The sequence below is a fragment of the Rana temporaria genome, chromosome 5 (genome assembly GCF_905171775.1).
Source record: "Rana temporaria chromosome 5, aRanTem1.1, whole genome shotgun sequence".
NCBI lineage: Eukaryota > Metazoa > Chordata > Amphibia > Anura > Ranidae > Rana > Rana temporaria.
This window is the reverse complement of record NC_053493.1, coordinates 86,677,216-86,693,942: the sequence shown is the minus strand read 5'-3', so window position 1 is coordinate 86,693,942 and position 16,727 is coordinate 86,677,216. Positions and strand designations below refer to the sequence as shown.

At 41.7% G+C, this 16,727-nt stretch overlaps 1 protein-coding gene across 4 annotated transcripts in view; it reads left to right on the top strand.

The window, feature by feature from the left end:
• Positions 1 to 8,879, top strand: part of LOC120940141 (ATP-binding cassette sub-family B member 5-like) — a 125,544-nt gene extending 116,665 nt beyond the window's left edge. For all 4 annotated transcript variants that reach the window (XM_040352809.1, XM_040352811.1, XM_040352810.1 and 1 more), the window contains 3 exons: positions 1,244 to 1,450; positions 4,631 to 4,777; positions 8,465 to 8,879. In XM_040352809.1, the coding sequence (XP_040208743.1) occupies positions 1,244 to 1,450; positions 4,631 to 4,777; positions 8,465 to 8,662 (552 nt within the window). In that variant the 3' untranslated portion in view covers positions 8,663 to 8,879. The remainder of the gene's footprint in view (positions 1 to 1,243; positions 1,451 to 4,630; positions 4,778 to 8,464) is intronic.
• The last annotated feature ends 7,848 nt before the right edge of the window (positions 8,880 to 16,727 follow it).

Sequence of the window (16,727 nt, the reverse complement as noted above, 5' to 3'; positions counted from 1 at the left end):
ACAACGTCAGCTTTTGCCAGAGGTGGAGTCTATGGCAAAGTTCAGCTTACCCGCAGGATAGACACAGGTGCACTACGCTGCACCTGTGGTGTGGGTAAACCGTAGCACATCAATGTGAAAGCAATTTTAGGCCCTTTTCACACAATCAGCCCAACCAAATGGGACCCTCAATTCACCTCTATAGTGCGACAGATGTCTGTCTACGCCTGCCTACTTCCAATCCGAAAAACAGGGAATTTTTCCCCTTTCATCTGGGTGGATCGAGGGGCTATAGAGTAGCTGTGACCTGTCATCCGCTCGCTCCGCTCATTGTGGCCCTCGACTGGTTACTAAGTTGCTTAAGTGGCCCTCGCTCTTCAAAAGGTTGGGCACCCCTGCTCTATTCCAATCTGCTAAGACCTTGCGATCTTCCATTGTTGCATAGCTGTACTGCATCAGTCAATGCCACTACCTTTTGTTAATATGGCGTAACTGAAACTCACCTGCTTGTGATTCTGGAACACACACTAATGCTTATACAAAGAAGTTGCTCATGGCCATGGAAGTTGAATTTTATTAGTGAACAGTAGTTATACAGCATAGTCTTCAGAGCCTATTCTCCTACTGACCCTTATGGAGCAGTGTGTTCTAGTGCATGCAGTAGATTACAAAAGAAAACTAATTAAAGCAAAGCTTTTCACCTGGTGCCCCCTCCCTTATTTTTTATTGCTTCAAAAATAAAACATCCATGAAAAATAAGTTTGAAAATATACTTTTTTTACCCGATAGATTTAGCCCATAATGCCTAGATGAAAGCAAGTTAAAAATACCCCCGTCTTACCCCAGCTTAAGCCTATAGCGCACAAAATCCCAGGATCTTATCAGAAGGATTGTGATGTCACCCTCTATAGTGAGAAGCCATGGTAAGGTAAACATATTTTATAACTTTCCCACAGGTGTTTTATTTTTACAGCATTAATGCAGCTATTTTAGTTGGAGGGAGGGGGCCTATGTAGTCTTTTCTTTTATGGAAAGTCCTCTTTAAGGAAAATTCTGAACTTCCTAGGGGTGCTCATGGACACCACATCACTGAAGGGGAGTATAGTTCTGCTTTAAAAATTGATCCCAACAGCTGTTTAAACTTAATTAGTACACTATATAGTTGATTATTAACTTTTATCAGCCTAATTAATGTAATTTTTAACAATTAATCAATATTAATCAATAGTTTTAATAGCATACAATTTTCCTTTACATTTTCTAGATTTTTGATAATGTTGATGCGAAAAAATTAAATGTACAATGGCTCCGATCTCAAATAGGCATTGTGTCTCAAGAACCTGTGCTGTTTGACTGCAGCATTGCTGAGAACATCGCTTATGGGGACAACTCTCGGGTGGTCTCCATGGAGGAAATACAGGAGGCCGCCAAAACAGCCAATATTCACTCATTCATAGAACAGCTACCAGAGGTAAATATTCGTGATCAGAATTGTGATAATAGTTATGAAATCTTTATTTTATTCAAGTAAGTCAGGAATGTAAAACTCTGTGCTTCAAATGTAAATGGCAGTCTGGATTTTAAAGCAGTGCCTGCCCATAGCCTACATAGGTTGCAAAGGGCCTCGTGCACAAACTCACTCCTTAATGATATGCAACATATACAAATGCACTGTCAAGAAATAGTCCCTGGTCGGATTGTAAAGTACCGTATATTGCTCTCCATGCATGTTTCCTAGAACATCCCATCAATCACTTTCCTATTTGTTCCATCCTCACACTAGTGTCACTAGAAACACAGACATGACTATCTATGACACCATCAGCAATGTTGGGCTGAAGCTCATGACAAACAGTTGTGCTCATAAGTTTACATGGCAGAATTTATGATTTCTTGGTCATTTTTCAGAGAATATGAATGATAACACAAAAACCTTTTCTTTTACTCATGGTTAGTGTTTGGCTGAAACCATTTATTATCAATCAACTGTGTTTACTCTTCTTAAATCACAATGGCAACAGAAACTACCCAAATTACCCTAATCAAAAGTTTACATACCCCAGTTCCTAATACCGTGTATTGCTCCCTTTAACATCAATGACAGCTCTTTATCTTCTCAGATGGTAAAGCTGCCCATTCCTCTTGGCAAAAAGCCTCCAGTACCTGTAAATTCTTGGGCTGTCTTGCATGAACTGCACGTTTGAGATCTCCCCAGAGAGGCTCAATGATATTAAGGTCAGGAGACTGAAGCCTCGTACACACGACCGAGGAACTCGATGGGCGAAACACATCGTTTTGCTCGTCGAGTTCCTTGTGAAGCCGTCGAGAAACTCGACAAGCCAATTTTCTCCATTCCTGTCAAGGAAATAGAGAACATGCTCTCTTTTTGGCTCGTCGAGTTTCTCGACAGTTTCCTCGAGGAAAATGTACACACGACCGGTTTCCTCGGCAAAAAATATCTCCTTTTGCCGAGAAACTCGGTCGTGTGTACGAGGCCTCAGATGGCCACTCCAGAACCTTCCCTTTATTCTGCTGTAACCAATGAAAGGTCGACCTGGCCTTGTGTTTTGGATCGATGTCATGTTGGAATGTTCAAGTACGTCCCATGCACAGCTTCCTGGCTGATGAATGCAAATGTTCCTCCAGTATTTTTTGATAACATACTGCATTCATCTTGTCATCAATTTTGACCAAATTTCCTGTGCCGTTGTAGCTCACACATCCCCAAAACATCAGCGATCCACCTGGATTCACAGTAGGAATGGTGTACCTTTCATCTTAGGTCTCATCACTCCAAATGACTTTGTGCCAGAACATTTGAGGCTTGTCTCTGTGCTTGTGCTGTTCTCCTCATAGTTATTTGTACATTGCATTATCAAGCTTTCTTTCACCATGTTGTTTTCATGCATCTTTTGTACTGCTGCCATCATCTGGCCAGAATTTGCATGCCGCACACCTCTGTTTTTTGTTAGTAAAGTTTTTTCCATCGGGGGCGTGGACTCAAGCAGGGCTGGCCTTATCACCTGGCTGTGTGACTAGACACTGCACATTTTTTGGGCTTGAGAAGGCATCAGTTTTTGACCAGCAGTTAGCCTCAGGATAGATACCAACAAGACAGAATTGATACCACTACTACAGAACATCATTGTATCACCGTTTATTGCTTTGGCTGGATTGAATAAACCCACATTGATTTCATCCTCATGTCTAAGTCTGGATCCATCTAACCCGAGCATCTGCCTGTCCGGTCTTCCCCACTGCTTGGATACGAAGGTAGGAAGTCTCACAGCTATTATCAGTTATACCTTCATTCGCCTTCATGTGGGAACAGAACAGTGCTGTTTGGCATATTGTAAGCGGGATACATTGTGTCATTTGCATAGTAATTGGCTTTCTTCTGGTGACTCGACCATGCAGCCCATCTTTCTTCAAGTGCCTCCTTATTATGCATCTTGAAACAGCCACACCACATGTTTTCAGAGAGTCCTGTATTTCATCTGAAGTTATTTGTAGGTTTTTCTTTGCATCCTGAACAGTTTTCCTGGCAGTTGTGGCTGAAATTGTAGTTGGTCAACCTGACTGTCGTTTGGTTTCAACAGAATCTCTTATTTTCCACTTCTTGATTAGAGTTTGAACACTGCTGATTGGCATTCTCAATTCCTTCTATCTTTTTATATCCCTTTCCTGTTTTATACAGTTCAACTACCTTTTCCCGCAGATCCTTTGACAATTCTTTTGAATTCCCCATGACTCAGAATCCAGAAAAGTCAGTGCAGCACTGGATGAAAGATGCAAGGGTCTGTCAGGAGTCCAGAAACTCATTGACCTTTTATACACACACACTAATTACAAGCAAACAGATAACAGGTGAGGATGGTTACATTTAAAAGCCATTTAAACCCCTTTGTGTCAACTTTGTGTGCATGGTAGTGCAGCCCCACTGCAAGGGATTAAAGAAAAATTCTGCTGTCGGCTGTCAGTGAACTTAAACACACAAGATGCAAGTTATAACCGATCAGTGGTCATTTGGAAAATAAAGTAATCACTGCAATTTTTACTCACAACAGACAAAACATGTACAAACCTTTATTTTTCATTTTTTTTATCTCTTCCTTCTTTATACTTTCACCACCACCCCTATTTAGTCACCACCCAAGGCTAGCACTGCCTCCCTCCAGATCATTCCTGCACCCCTCCAAGGGGCAGTACCGCTCACTTTGGAAAGCACTGGCCTAGACAAAGTAAGCATTCTTTTAGAGGATTGTGCTTCTGTTATAGTAAATAGAAAGTCAGTAGTGGAGAAGAGAACCTTCCTCTGCGCTGTCCACTTGGCTTTCCATCAAGTTTTGTGTGTCTCTGTGCATTACAACATGCAGTATGTCCATCCCTGATGCCCTAGCAATCATCTGTGTGACTGTAGACCTGAATCTAGGAGATATACTATTGATGGGCTAGATTGTTTTGTATTGGGTTGGAAAGCCTACTACTAATAGCCTGATGTCCATGTTTGTGGAAGTGGTGGGGAAAAAATTCTTTCCTAACCTCTGAAAGACATCTCAAATCTATGTGTCATTTTATTGTAGGAGAATAAATATACCACACTGTAGCCATAAAACAAATTCCTAATACACAATTCTTATACTGTCTCCAGAAATATAACACACCAGTTGGTGGCAAGGGAACTCAGCTGTCGGGAGGTCAGAAGCAAAGAATTGCCATAGCCCGGGCACTTATACGAGCTCCAAAACTATTACTGCTTGATGAAGCCACCTCTGCACTGGACAACGAAAGTGAAAAGGTGAGAATAAAACTTGGCAATCTTCTTTTTTTAAATGATAGTACTTTACTGACAAAATGTAATTAAACTATCTTAAGCATACAGTACAGGACACATTCAACTTATTCATACACCATGCATCTTGGCTTGTATGGCTTGTATCTTCAGGTAATTGGACACTGGCAAGCCTTTGAGGACATGCCCCCCTGAAGTGCCTCCTCCATAACCATACCCCACTCTGTGAGTCCTCAGTTTTTGCTAGTGTCTGTAGGTAATGGATGTCTTCTTTCGGGAGAAACTATGTTCTCCCCTTCCCAATGACTGTCTTCTCTAATTCTTGATCCCTGTTTTCTCCCCTTCCTATTCAAAGACTTCTCCCCTTCCCAGTCACTGGTTTCCCCCCTTCCAGTCACTGTTTTCTCCCCTTCCCTGACTTCTCCCCTTCCCAGTCACTGTTTTCTCCCCTTCACTGACTTCTCCCCTTCCCAGTCACTGTTTTCTCCCCTTCGCTGACTTCTCCCCTTCCCAGTCACTGTTTCTCCCCTCTTGTACAGACCTCAGATCAGAGCGGGTTCATGCACAGTGGTGTCACTCCTCCCCGGCTCCTCCTGCTGCCCTGAGTATATGTAGTTGTCAGAGCCAGGGAGGAGGCAGCTTTTGCAGTGGGTGTATTTACAGCAGCCAGTGTACAAAATGCCACTGCCACTGAGGGGTTGAGCACGTGGGGCAAGAGAGGCGGGGTAGGCAAGGCTGGTGCAAGGAATTTTGACACCTTAGGAGAAACCTCATTTTGCCACCCCTTTGGCTTCGCCCCTGACCCCACCCCCTTTGCCCTGCCTATGTATATGGTGGAGGTGGCAGAGGTCAGGAGTGAGTAATGCACAGATTGCAGAGTTGCAGGGTGCGCTACATACTGAGTGCAGGGTTGTGGGGTGGCTACGCACTGAGTTCATGGTTGCGGGGTGCAGGGCAGCACCTGATTAGTCAGTCTGCCTCTGGGCCACGGAGTGCTATGGAGGGAGGCAGAGTCATCAGCACTGAGCACTGACAGGGAGCTGCAGGGAGAAATGTGCAGTGCCGCCGCAAGCTGAAAAAAATCCCCACTGGTGCTCGCACCATTTTAGCCAAGTGCTGGAATAGCCGGGGGTTGGGGGTGCCATAGCAGTGCCCTGGGGGTAGGGCTGCCAGCGCTAGCATGCCCATGTTTGAAGGGTTAGTGGAGCCGAGCAGTGAGCTTCAGGATTATTTAGCCTGGACTCGCAGGACGCCAGGATTTAAATCAAATCTTGGTACGGTTCCGGCGAACCCGGGACGGTTGGAAGACATGTTAGACTGTTGTTGGAATGGGTAAAGTGATTGGGCTGCCAAATTGCACTGCAGGGGAAAGCAGACTGTGTCCCTGTGCAATTCTTATATGAATTGGGCCTTAGGGAGCTCAGTTATTTCTGGTTTTCAACAAACATTTCTTTCTCAGACTTGGAGTACTTTTGTATTCCAGTCTTGAAATTTCACTGTTTCCTATATGGGGGGATTTGAATGATGTGCTGCACTTTAATGGATATAGTTAAAGACAGGCATATAAGAAGATGCTGATGCCAGCGAGGGACCATTGGACAGGTAAGAATTCACCCTTTAGCTCCACTTGGTTCTTTTGAGCAGGCTGGAGAATGGTAAAAACAGGCAGCTGAGCTGCCAACCCGAACTGTAACATAATATTACTGTATACATGCTGAGGCTGAGACACGCAGCTGTAGCATTTTTAACTCAGGGGACAGAGTTTTACATACAGTATTACCTATTAAACTCACATATTGAGCTTACTGGAGCCACGTCACAACAATGAGCCGGACGCTTGGCTCACAGTTGCTGCACAATCCCATAACGTAATATTGCTAATTTGGCAATTAGAAAAAAAGATACAAAAAAAACAGGTGTTCAGGAGGCTGCAGTACCTCCTGAACAACTGTCAGCCACTGCTATACTACCCTCTGCAAAGTGATCTACCAAGAGTCACTTTTCAGAGGGATTAATCAGTGTTGCAAGTCTGGAAGAGCACTAAAAAGAAAAAAAAAAGGGACATTCCTTACCGTATTACTGCTGCCTGAATGTGTGTCCCCCATCTGTTAAGAGGGCCCCCAGCAGCTCCCTCCTTAAATCTTGTGCGTCCCCAGTGGCACTGGGCCCAGTAGCGGTGACACCACGGGCATCGTGCAAAAGTAGGTCCCGCCCACCTTCTCCACGTCTTCTTTCTCCCCTTCCTGGAAAGGAGGTGTTTGTGGTGTCAACTTGCCTTAATCTCTTCCTCCCATTTTAGACGGTTGCTGGAGGAAGGAGAAAGCATAATCCTCTCCTCCAGCAGCTGTTCCTGCTATGCGCAGTCAAAAATGGTCTTTGTGTTTCTTGTTTTTTTTCTTTGCACACTCTCTTTTTCTGGTGAATGAGTGGGGGGGGCGGTATCTGGGGGCCACCTTGTTAAAGTGAGCTCCAAGATTCTGGTAAGTAACCATCCCACACCCTCACAACCACCGGGCCAGGGTTGTGGGGAAGACGCCCTATGTTAAGGGCATATGGCCTGGTATGGTTCAGGAGGGGGAGCGCTCGATTATTTCCCCCCCCATTTCCTGGTCAGCCGGCTGCATGCCTAGATAAGGGTCTGACATGGACTTTGGGGGCCCCCACGCCATTTTCTTTTTTTTATTTTGTCGTGGAGTTCCCCTCAAAATCCACACCAGACCCAAATGGCCTGGTATGGATTGGGGACAATTTTAATGCCATCACTTCTGTTCTTTACATTCTGCTGTCAGCGGGGAACCCCGCTGACAGCAGATGAATCATGGTTGTTAAGGACGCGGTGGCTGCCTGTTACTTAACATCCAGCTATTTACTGGTTGTAAAGGAAGAGGTGACCGCCCACTCCTTAACAACTAGCTGTTTACTGGTTGTTAAGGATGCTGGCTACCACCGATATTAACATACCACTAGCTTTCAATACTAAAATACTATTTCACTTCAAAAATAAATAAATGCGGTATTTTAGTATTGCTTTTTCACTAATTGCAAAAAAAAAACTTGATATGCGCTAAGAGGTATTTTACCACGGATCCTAAAGCAGTAGATACCACTTTGTGAATGAAGCCCCATTGTCTCTTTTGTAACACAAACACCAATCATTTGTATCAAAAACTGTGTACTGTAATGGCTGATTCTGCATTAGTGGTTAGGGAATATAGCTTAGTGTAGCATCGCCTCAAGCAGTCCCTATTCCTATAAGCCAAGAAAGTCTAGCTTACTGGTACATGTATGCCCCCAGGCATGCCATGTTCATTGGCCAGGAGGTACCAATCTATATTCTAACCTTAACTACACAATTATTCATTTTTAATTATACATTTTTCTGGATGCTATTCACAAGATCCTCTATTAGCCTTTGTGTTTTTCTTCAGTGTAGTTATGTCATACATTTTATATTTCTGATGTTGTTGTATTGTATCTGTCAGTTGTCAATTATCAAACACATCACTCAGTGAAGTGAGCATTTGCTGTTTATCAAGTATGTATTTCTACTGTTTGGTAATATAAGAGGTACCACGAAAAGGCAGGAAATAGGGTGGGGTTATCTTTGTTTTTTAAATGGGTCTCATTTTTATGTCTCGAACGGTTGAAAGCTTTTACTATGTATTACTTACACATAACTTCTATCTTATTCAGGTTGTACAACAAGCTCTTGATGTAGCCAGGATAGGAAGGACCTGCATTATGATCGCCCACAGACTGTCTACAGTCCAGAATGCTGATCTTATTGTCGTCATGAAGAATGGGAAGATAATTGAACATGGAACACATCAACAACTTCTGTCACATCGAGGAGCATATTTTGATCTTGTAAATGCACAAACGATAACTTAGAAAAAAAAACGGCATAGTGGATATAATTTAATGGTCCACTCTACAGGAGTGAAAAGCCACGAAAAGGTCTTTTTAAGAACGACTGGTGCAAACCAATTCAAAGCATGGAAGTTCGATATTGTTATATGGATATAGCTCTGGAATGAAGGGTTACAGAATTCAGGATCTGTCCTGAGTTGAGCTCAGCTCATACCTGATGCTGGAAAGCCTAAAAAAATAAAGATGAGCCATGTGTCTGCTCAGCTATTATATCAAAAAGGCCATCACTGGATCTAGAAATGTACAAAGATACAATCTGAAATTGTTTGCTAATAGATCTATGCAATTTATCAAGGTGTACAAAATAGCATTGAACTTGATTTACTAAAACTGGTGAATGCAAATTCTAGTGAAGCTCTGCAAGTAAACCAATCAACTAACTTTTTTTTTTGTCAAAGCTTAATTGAACAAGCGGATGTTAAAAGCTGATTCTCTACCATGCAAAGCTGCACCAGATTTTGCACTCTCCAGTCTTAGTAAATCAGCCCCATTGTTTTCACTTTGCTGCCTACTGTCATATGTAAACATTAGCAGTAGCTGAAGTTCTCTGTGTAGCAGCTGTAAATGGACAGTCTTCAGACAGTTAGCGTTGAAGCTCAGTTGTATCATTGGTGTACATAATAATAGTCCCAGTCAAGACTGCAGGCAGCAATCAGACTACTAGATGGCTGTATGGTCAGTTCCTTAACCACTTACCCCCCGGACCATATTGCTGCCCAAAGAGCACTTTTTGCGATTCGGGACTGCGCCGCTTTAACTGACAATTGCGCGGCCGTGCGACGTGGCTCCCGTACAAAATTGGCGTCCTTTTTTTCCCCACAAATAAAGCTTTCTTTTGGTGGTATTTGATCGCCTCTGCGGTTTTTATTTTTTGCGCTATAAACAAAAATAGAGCGACAATTTTGAAAAAAATGAATATTTTTTACTTTTTGCTGTAATAAATATCCCCCAAAAATATATAAAAAAACATTTTTTTTCCTCAGTTTAGGCCGATACGTATTCTTCTACCTATTTTTCATTAAAAAAAATTGCAATAAGCGTTTATTGATTGGTTTGCGCAAAAGTTATAGCGTTTACAAAATAGGGGGTATTTTTATGGCATTTTTATTAATATATTTTTTTACTAGTAATGGCGGCGATCAGCGATTTTTTTCGGTACTGCGACATTATGGCGGACACTTCGGACACTTTTGACACATTTTTGGGACCATTGGCATTTTTATAGCGATCAGTGCTATAAAAATGCATTGGGTTACTATAAAAATGCCACTGGCAGTGAAGGGGTTAACACTAGGGGGCGGGAAAGGGGTTAAGTATGTCCCTGTGTGTTATCTTACTGTGGGGGGGGGGGTGGCCTCACTAGGGGAAACACTGATACATTGTATGAACAGAAGATCAGCATTTCCCCCGCTGACAGGACCGAGAGCTGTGTGTTTACACACACAGCACCCGGTCCCCTCTCTGTAACGAGCGATCGCGTGTGCCCGGCGGCGATCGAGCCCGCGGGGCACACGCACGGGAGTCGGGGGCGAGCGGGGGGCGCGCGCGCGCTCTCGCCCAGGAGAGCCGACCTGCCGCCGTATAATGACAGTGCGCGGTCGGCTAGTAGTTAAAAGCTCTGTCTCTCTCTAGTAGCAAAGAGTAAATCCCCACAGCAGCAGCTCATTAGTCACAGCAATACAGCAAATTGCATACTGTATGGCAAGCTTTTCTTTAACCGCCGCCCTGCACACGTCTTTTTAACTTTGCACTGTGTGATGTCATTAGTAGGGGGTGTTTCGATCGGGTCTCCGTTGTAAAATTCGGGAAGCAATATCACAGCTTTACTTCTGCTTTACTCGGCTGCCAATGGCACCGATTTAAAAAAAAAAATCAGTGTTCAGAATCGCCTATTTTGGCAATCTGGAGGGATTTTAGACCCCACTGCCTATTACTGTAACAAGGAATGTTTACATTTAGTTGTGACAGCAATACAAGTGATCAGTGTTTTTAAAAGTGTTAAAAAATAAATTAATAATTTTTTATTTATTTTTTATAAAAATGGGCATCCGTCCCCGCGTGGTCGCACAACAAAGAAAATGCATATGTGTCGCGCCCGCAAATATAAACGGTGTTCAAATCACACATGTGAGGTATCGCCATGATCATCAGAACGAGAGCAATAATTCTAGTACTAGACCTCCTCTGTAACTCTAACCTGGTAACCGTTAAAAAATATTTAAAGCCTCACCTATGCAGTGTGCGCAATTTTCATTCGTAAAATGTTAGATATCTATTTACTCGGCGTAACATTCTCTTTCACAATATACAAAAAAACTGGGCTAACTTTACTGTTTCTTATTTTAAAAAAAGTGTATTTTTTCCCCCAAAAATTGTGTCTGAAAGACCGCTGCGCAAATACCGTGTGATATAAAATATTGCAACAACCATCATTTTATTCTCCAGAATCTTTGCTGAAAAAAATATATAATGATTTTAACTTGTGTCAAAAATGGTCTCGGCCTTTAAGTGGTTAAAATGCTAAAGCAATAGATTTACTTCTGCTTTCTTTAATGAAATGGGTTATCTCAATCATGCAAACTGCAGTCACCTTAAATGACCTAACTATCATCAACCACTAGGAATGCGTAGAGCAAATAGAGAGTCTGGTAATATCGGGAGAAGGCTTTCACTGCCATCTAGTGGTTAAATACTGCGACTTCTATGAAGAATCAAAGCAAGGCCACACAAGTATTTGATATTTCCCTTACTTGTGTGGCCTTGCTGTAGGAAAAAAAACTAAAGTAATCCTGTAATAGAGTATTACCAGTTCAGCTCTCAGTCTTGTACACTCCTTATGTAACAGAGTATTTTTCACATTTATGCTATAAGCCTGTTGATTTTGCAATAACTCAAAAAACGTTTCCTAAAGGGTAGATCTATTTTCATGAAAAAAAAGTCTGTATAGCAAATAAAATAAAAACAATAATAAAGAAATTGCTATACAAGCCATGTTGTAATTAAATGTTATTAAAAATGATCTTTTGTTTTATATGTAATTTTCGGTAAAATATAACAGTCTGGGGGTATTCTGTACACAGTTCAAGTACAGAACACCCCCCAGTAATGTAATTTCCTGCTGGTATGATTGGCTCACTGATTTTCCCAAAAGTCTGCATTATAGTATAACTAAAGGCAAAACTTTTTTTAGTTTTGGATAGAGTAGAGCCGGATTAGAACACCTGTCAGTAGCTGCAGGCATCATTCAGATATCCCTGCACAAAGTCAAGGACGTCATATGAAGTGGTTAAAACGCATTTTTTTCCCAGAGTATTTTCCAGGTATTACAGAGTATTGGTCGGGTATTGCAGAGTATTGTGCGGGGTATTGCAGAGTATTGTGCGGGGGTATTGCAGAGTATTGGCCGGGTATTGCAGAGTATTGTGCGGGGTATTGCAGAGTATTGTGCGGGGGTATTGCAGAGTATTGTGCAGGGGTATTGCAGAGTATTGAGCGGGGGTATTGCAGAGTATTGTGCAGGGGTATTGCAGAGTATTGTGTGGGGGTATTTCAGAGTATTGTGCGGGGGTATTGCAGAGTACTGGCAGGGGTATTGCAGAGTACTGACAGGGGTATTGCAGAGTATTGTGCGGGGGTATTACAGAGTATTGTGCGGGGGTATTACAGAGTATTGTAAGGGGGTATTACAGAGTATTGTAAGGGGGTATTACAGAGTATTGTAAGGGGGTATTACAGAGTATTGTGCAGGGGTATTACAGAGTATTGTGCGGGGTATTACAGAGTATTGTGCGGGGTATTGCAGAGTACTGGAAGGGGTATTGCAGAGTATTGTGCGGGGGTATTGCAGAGTTCTGCGCAGGGGGTATTGCAGAGTTCTGCGCAGGGGGTATTGCAGAGTATTGCGCGGGGGTATTGCAGAGTATTGCGCGGGGGTATTGCAGAGTATTGCGCGGGGGTATTGCAGAGTATTGCGCGGGAGTATTGCAGATTATTGAGCGGGGGTATTGCAGAGTATTGCGCGGGGGTATTGCAGAGTATTGCGCAGGGGTATTGCAGAGTATTGCGCAGGGGTCTTGCAGAGTATTGCACAGGGTATTGCAGGGATGGCTGAGCAGGGATGGCGCCGGTTTGTTTACATGTGATCGCTCCGTCATTGTACGGAGCAATCACGTGGTAAACGGCCTATATCAGAGGCAATTTACTCCCCAAGGGTTAAATACTTCTTAAAGGATGCAGACCCTGATTCTTTCTCATCAGTAAACTGAGAGTGCACCAGGTAATTATAATAAACCAGTCCCTCCGTTTCAGAATCAATCTGCAAAGGACAAACTAAGAGCAACAAAAGTTAGGAGTTTGCTACAGAGTTTGATAAATTCGCTGCAATGTACATTGATCACCCAGGGGGGATTTTTTTTTTTCAAGGGGATTTAAAAAAAAAAAAAAGTGGAGATACTCGCTAAGATAAAAAAGTAAAAATATTTTTTTTTGAGTGGGGAGAATAAACAAATAAGCAGACCTATATCTTTTTATTTTATTTTTTTTGGGTGAGGGGAGCAAACAACACTTTTTATCTATAGTAACATCAGTTGTTTATTAACTAACTCCTGTTAAAATGCAAAAAGTGCATTTTATTTTAATTCAGTATTATGCATATTTGTCTATAGATTGTGTAGAAAATGTAAATAATTTTGCAAGACAATCAACAAAAATCTTTTTGGTTATCATCATTATCCCTTGATGATTTTGTCTTGCTAAAATTATTACATTTTTTTTATACAATTTATAGATGAAATGCATACTAAAACTAAAATACAAAATGCACTGTTTGTACTTTGACCACAGTTTGTTTTAAATTAACTGTAAAAGAAAAAAAAAAGTATAGCTTTTATTCTATGTATATATATTTTTTGTCTTTGTAATGACACTAAAATGTAAATTTTGGTATGAAGCATTGAGAAGTTATTTACAAATGAAATATATACTGTATAAGTTTTTCTTAGCTGTGACACAAAGAAATTACCCAAAAAGAATGAAAATGTAAAAAGCCCAACTCCAGTTTTTCTTTAAATCGTTTGTTTGGGAAAAGCTGGTCCAAAAAAACTTTTGCCACTAACATATGCGCCCGCTGTCTGTGCTGTATAAAAAGTATAAATCATCAGCTACATACAGTATACAATGCTGTGTTCTGGCATTTCTCTGTTCCTGGAATAAAATTGAGTTGGGCTGAGCACTGCACAGCTTTCACTTGTATTTTATGACTTAATACAAGGTTTCCTCTGATTGGATGAGGCGATGATAGTGACATCAACCACCTACTTCTTCACTTCAGCCAAAAGGGTTGATGAAACTATTTAACACTGACGGGGGTGTTTACAAAGGCCAGATTTTATTTATTTGTGCAAAGCCGTTATCTCAGGAGGAAAAAAAATAGCTGTATCTGCTTAAAAACGTTAGCTGGAGTTTAATACCGCTTTGATGTTTAACCATTTCAACCCTTAATGACCAGTCCATTTTTTTGCGATACGGCACTGCGTCGCTTTAACTGACAATTGCACGGTCATGTGACGTTGTACCCAAACAAAATTTATATCCTTTTTTTCCCACAAATAGAGCTTTCTTTTGGTGGTATTTGACCACCTCTGTGGTTTTTATTTATTGCACTATAAACAAAAAAAGACAGACAATTTTGAAAAAAATATATAAATATTTTTTACTTTTTGCTATAATAAATATCCCCACAAAATAAAGTAAAAAAAATAATTTCTTTATCAGTTTAGGCCAATATGTATTCTGCTACATATTTTTGGTAAAAAAAAGTGTATGTTGATTGGTTTGTGCAAATTGTATAGCATTTACAAAATGGGGGACAAATTTATGGCATTTTTATTATTATAATTTTTTTACTAGTAATTGTGGTGATCAGTGATGTTTAGTGGGACTGCGACATTGTGGCGGACAGATAGGACACTTTTGACACTTTTGTGGGACCAGTGACATCTATACAGCGATCAGTGCTATAAAAATGCACAGATTACTGTATAAATGACACTGGCAGGGAAGATGTTTACACTAGGGGCAATCAAGGGGTTAAGTGTGTCATAGGGAGGTGTTTCTAACTGTGTGGGGGAGTGGACTGCCTGGGAGTACAGAAAGATTACTATTCCTAATCACTAGGAACAGACAATCACACTATACTCCCCTGACAGAACGGGGAGCTGCTTTGTTTACAAAGGCAGATCCCCACGTTCTGCCTCTCTGTAGAGTGATCGCGGGTGGCTGGCAGACATCGTGGCCGCCAACCACATGCATCGGCGCAGGCGCGTCCGATGTATCTATTAAACAAAGCACCATACCAGTATGGGGATTCACGCAATAGAGCCGCCCTGCTGCAGTATAACTGCGGTGGCTGGTAGGCAAGTGGTTAAAAATAATACAATTAAAAATCAGAAAACAAATAGCTAAGGGTATCGTAGAGTTAATTAGGGTGAATTGTGGTTACCTAAGGGGCTTTTCACACTGGCTTTGAGCTTCTGATCAGGTCCGCCTGAAAAATTGACAGACCTGATCAGAAGCTCAAAACAAATCTATGGACAGTCTGCCCAGGTCCAGAAAAAAACTGAAAAGTACTGTGTCATTTTCAATTTTTCCAGACCTAAATGTGACAGAATGGAGGTAACCTGATCTAAACAGACAAGTACATCAGGCAACCCATAGATCCAACACAGGTCCACAACAAACACGAACTGTCAGGGGCGTACCTACAGGGGTCGCAAATGCTACCCGGCCGCATGCTCCTGAATAGGAGGGGCGGCATGGGTGGTGACATATAGAGGAACTGATGCCTTTCATTTGGCTGTATGCCCGTTCGCCGAACAGCGAACAAATTGGGGTGTTCGCGGCAAATTCAAAAAGCCGCGAAACACCCTTTAAAAGTTTATGGGAGAAATCAAATGTGCTAATTTTAAAGGTTAATATGAGTCAAACAATAAAAGTGAAATATTCCTTTAAATTTCGTACCTGGGGGTGTCTATAGTATGTCTGTAAAGTAGCACATGTTTCCCGTGCTCAGAAAAGTCCCTGCACAAAATGACATTTCTAAAGCAAAAAAAAGTAATTTAAAACTACTTGCGGCTATAATGAATTGTCGGGTCCCGGCAACCCCACGCCATTTAAAAAAAAAATGGTGCAGGGTTCCCCTTAATATCCATACCAGACCTGAAGGGCCTGATATGGAATTTGGAGGGGTTCCCCTTAATATTCATATCAGACCCAAAGGGCTTGGCAATGGACTAAGAGGGGAACCCATGCTGGTTTTTTTTTCAATGACTTTTATCTGTATTGCCGGGACCTGACAATTCATTATAGCTGCCAGTAGATTACTTTTTTTCCTTTAGAAATGTCATTTTGTGCAGGGACTTTTCTAAGCACGGGAAACATGCGCTACTTTACAGGCATACTATAGACACCCCCCAGGTGCAAAATCTAAAGGAATATTTCACTTTTATTGTTTCACATTAAGCATTATTAAAATCACTGCTCCTGAAAAAACGGCCATTTTTAAAACTTTTTTTTGCATTGATACATGTCCCCTGGGGCAGGACCCGGGTCCCCAAACACTTTTATGACAATAACTTGCATATTAGCCTTTAAAATTAGCACTTTTGATTTTTTCATGTTCATGTCCCATAGACTTTAACAGTGTTTGCGTGTTTGAACAAATCTTTTGCCTGTTTGCATGTTCTGCTGCGAACCGAACCGGGGGGTGTTAGGCTCATCCCTGATCATCCAATCATGAAGGTCATTGTGCAGGTACTTCCTGTTTTAGAGTGACAATGCTTTGTTCCTATTTCCCAATGGAGATCCTGTGTTTCACTCAATCAATATATTCTCATCACACACCCTACCAGAATTAACCCTGTAGAGTGCTGTACCAACTGCTGACTGGTATTGGCATGAAACATATTGCCAGCACACCTTGAATCTTAGATGCAAAGTCCAATTACTTGACAGATCCCATCGCAGTGCG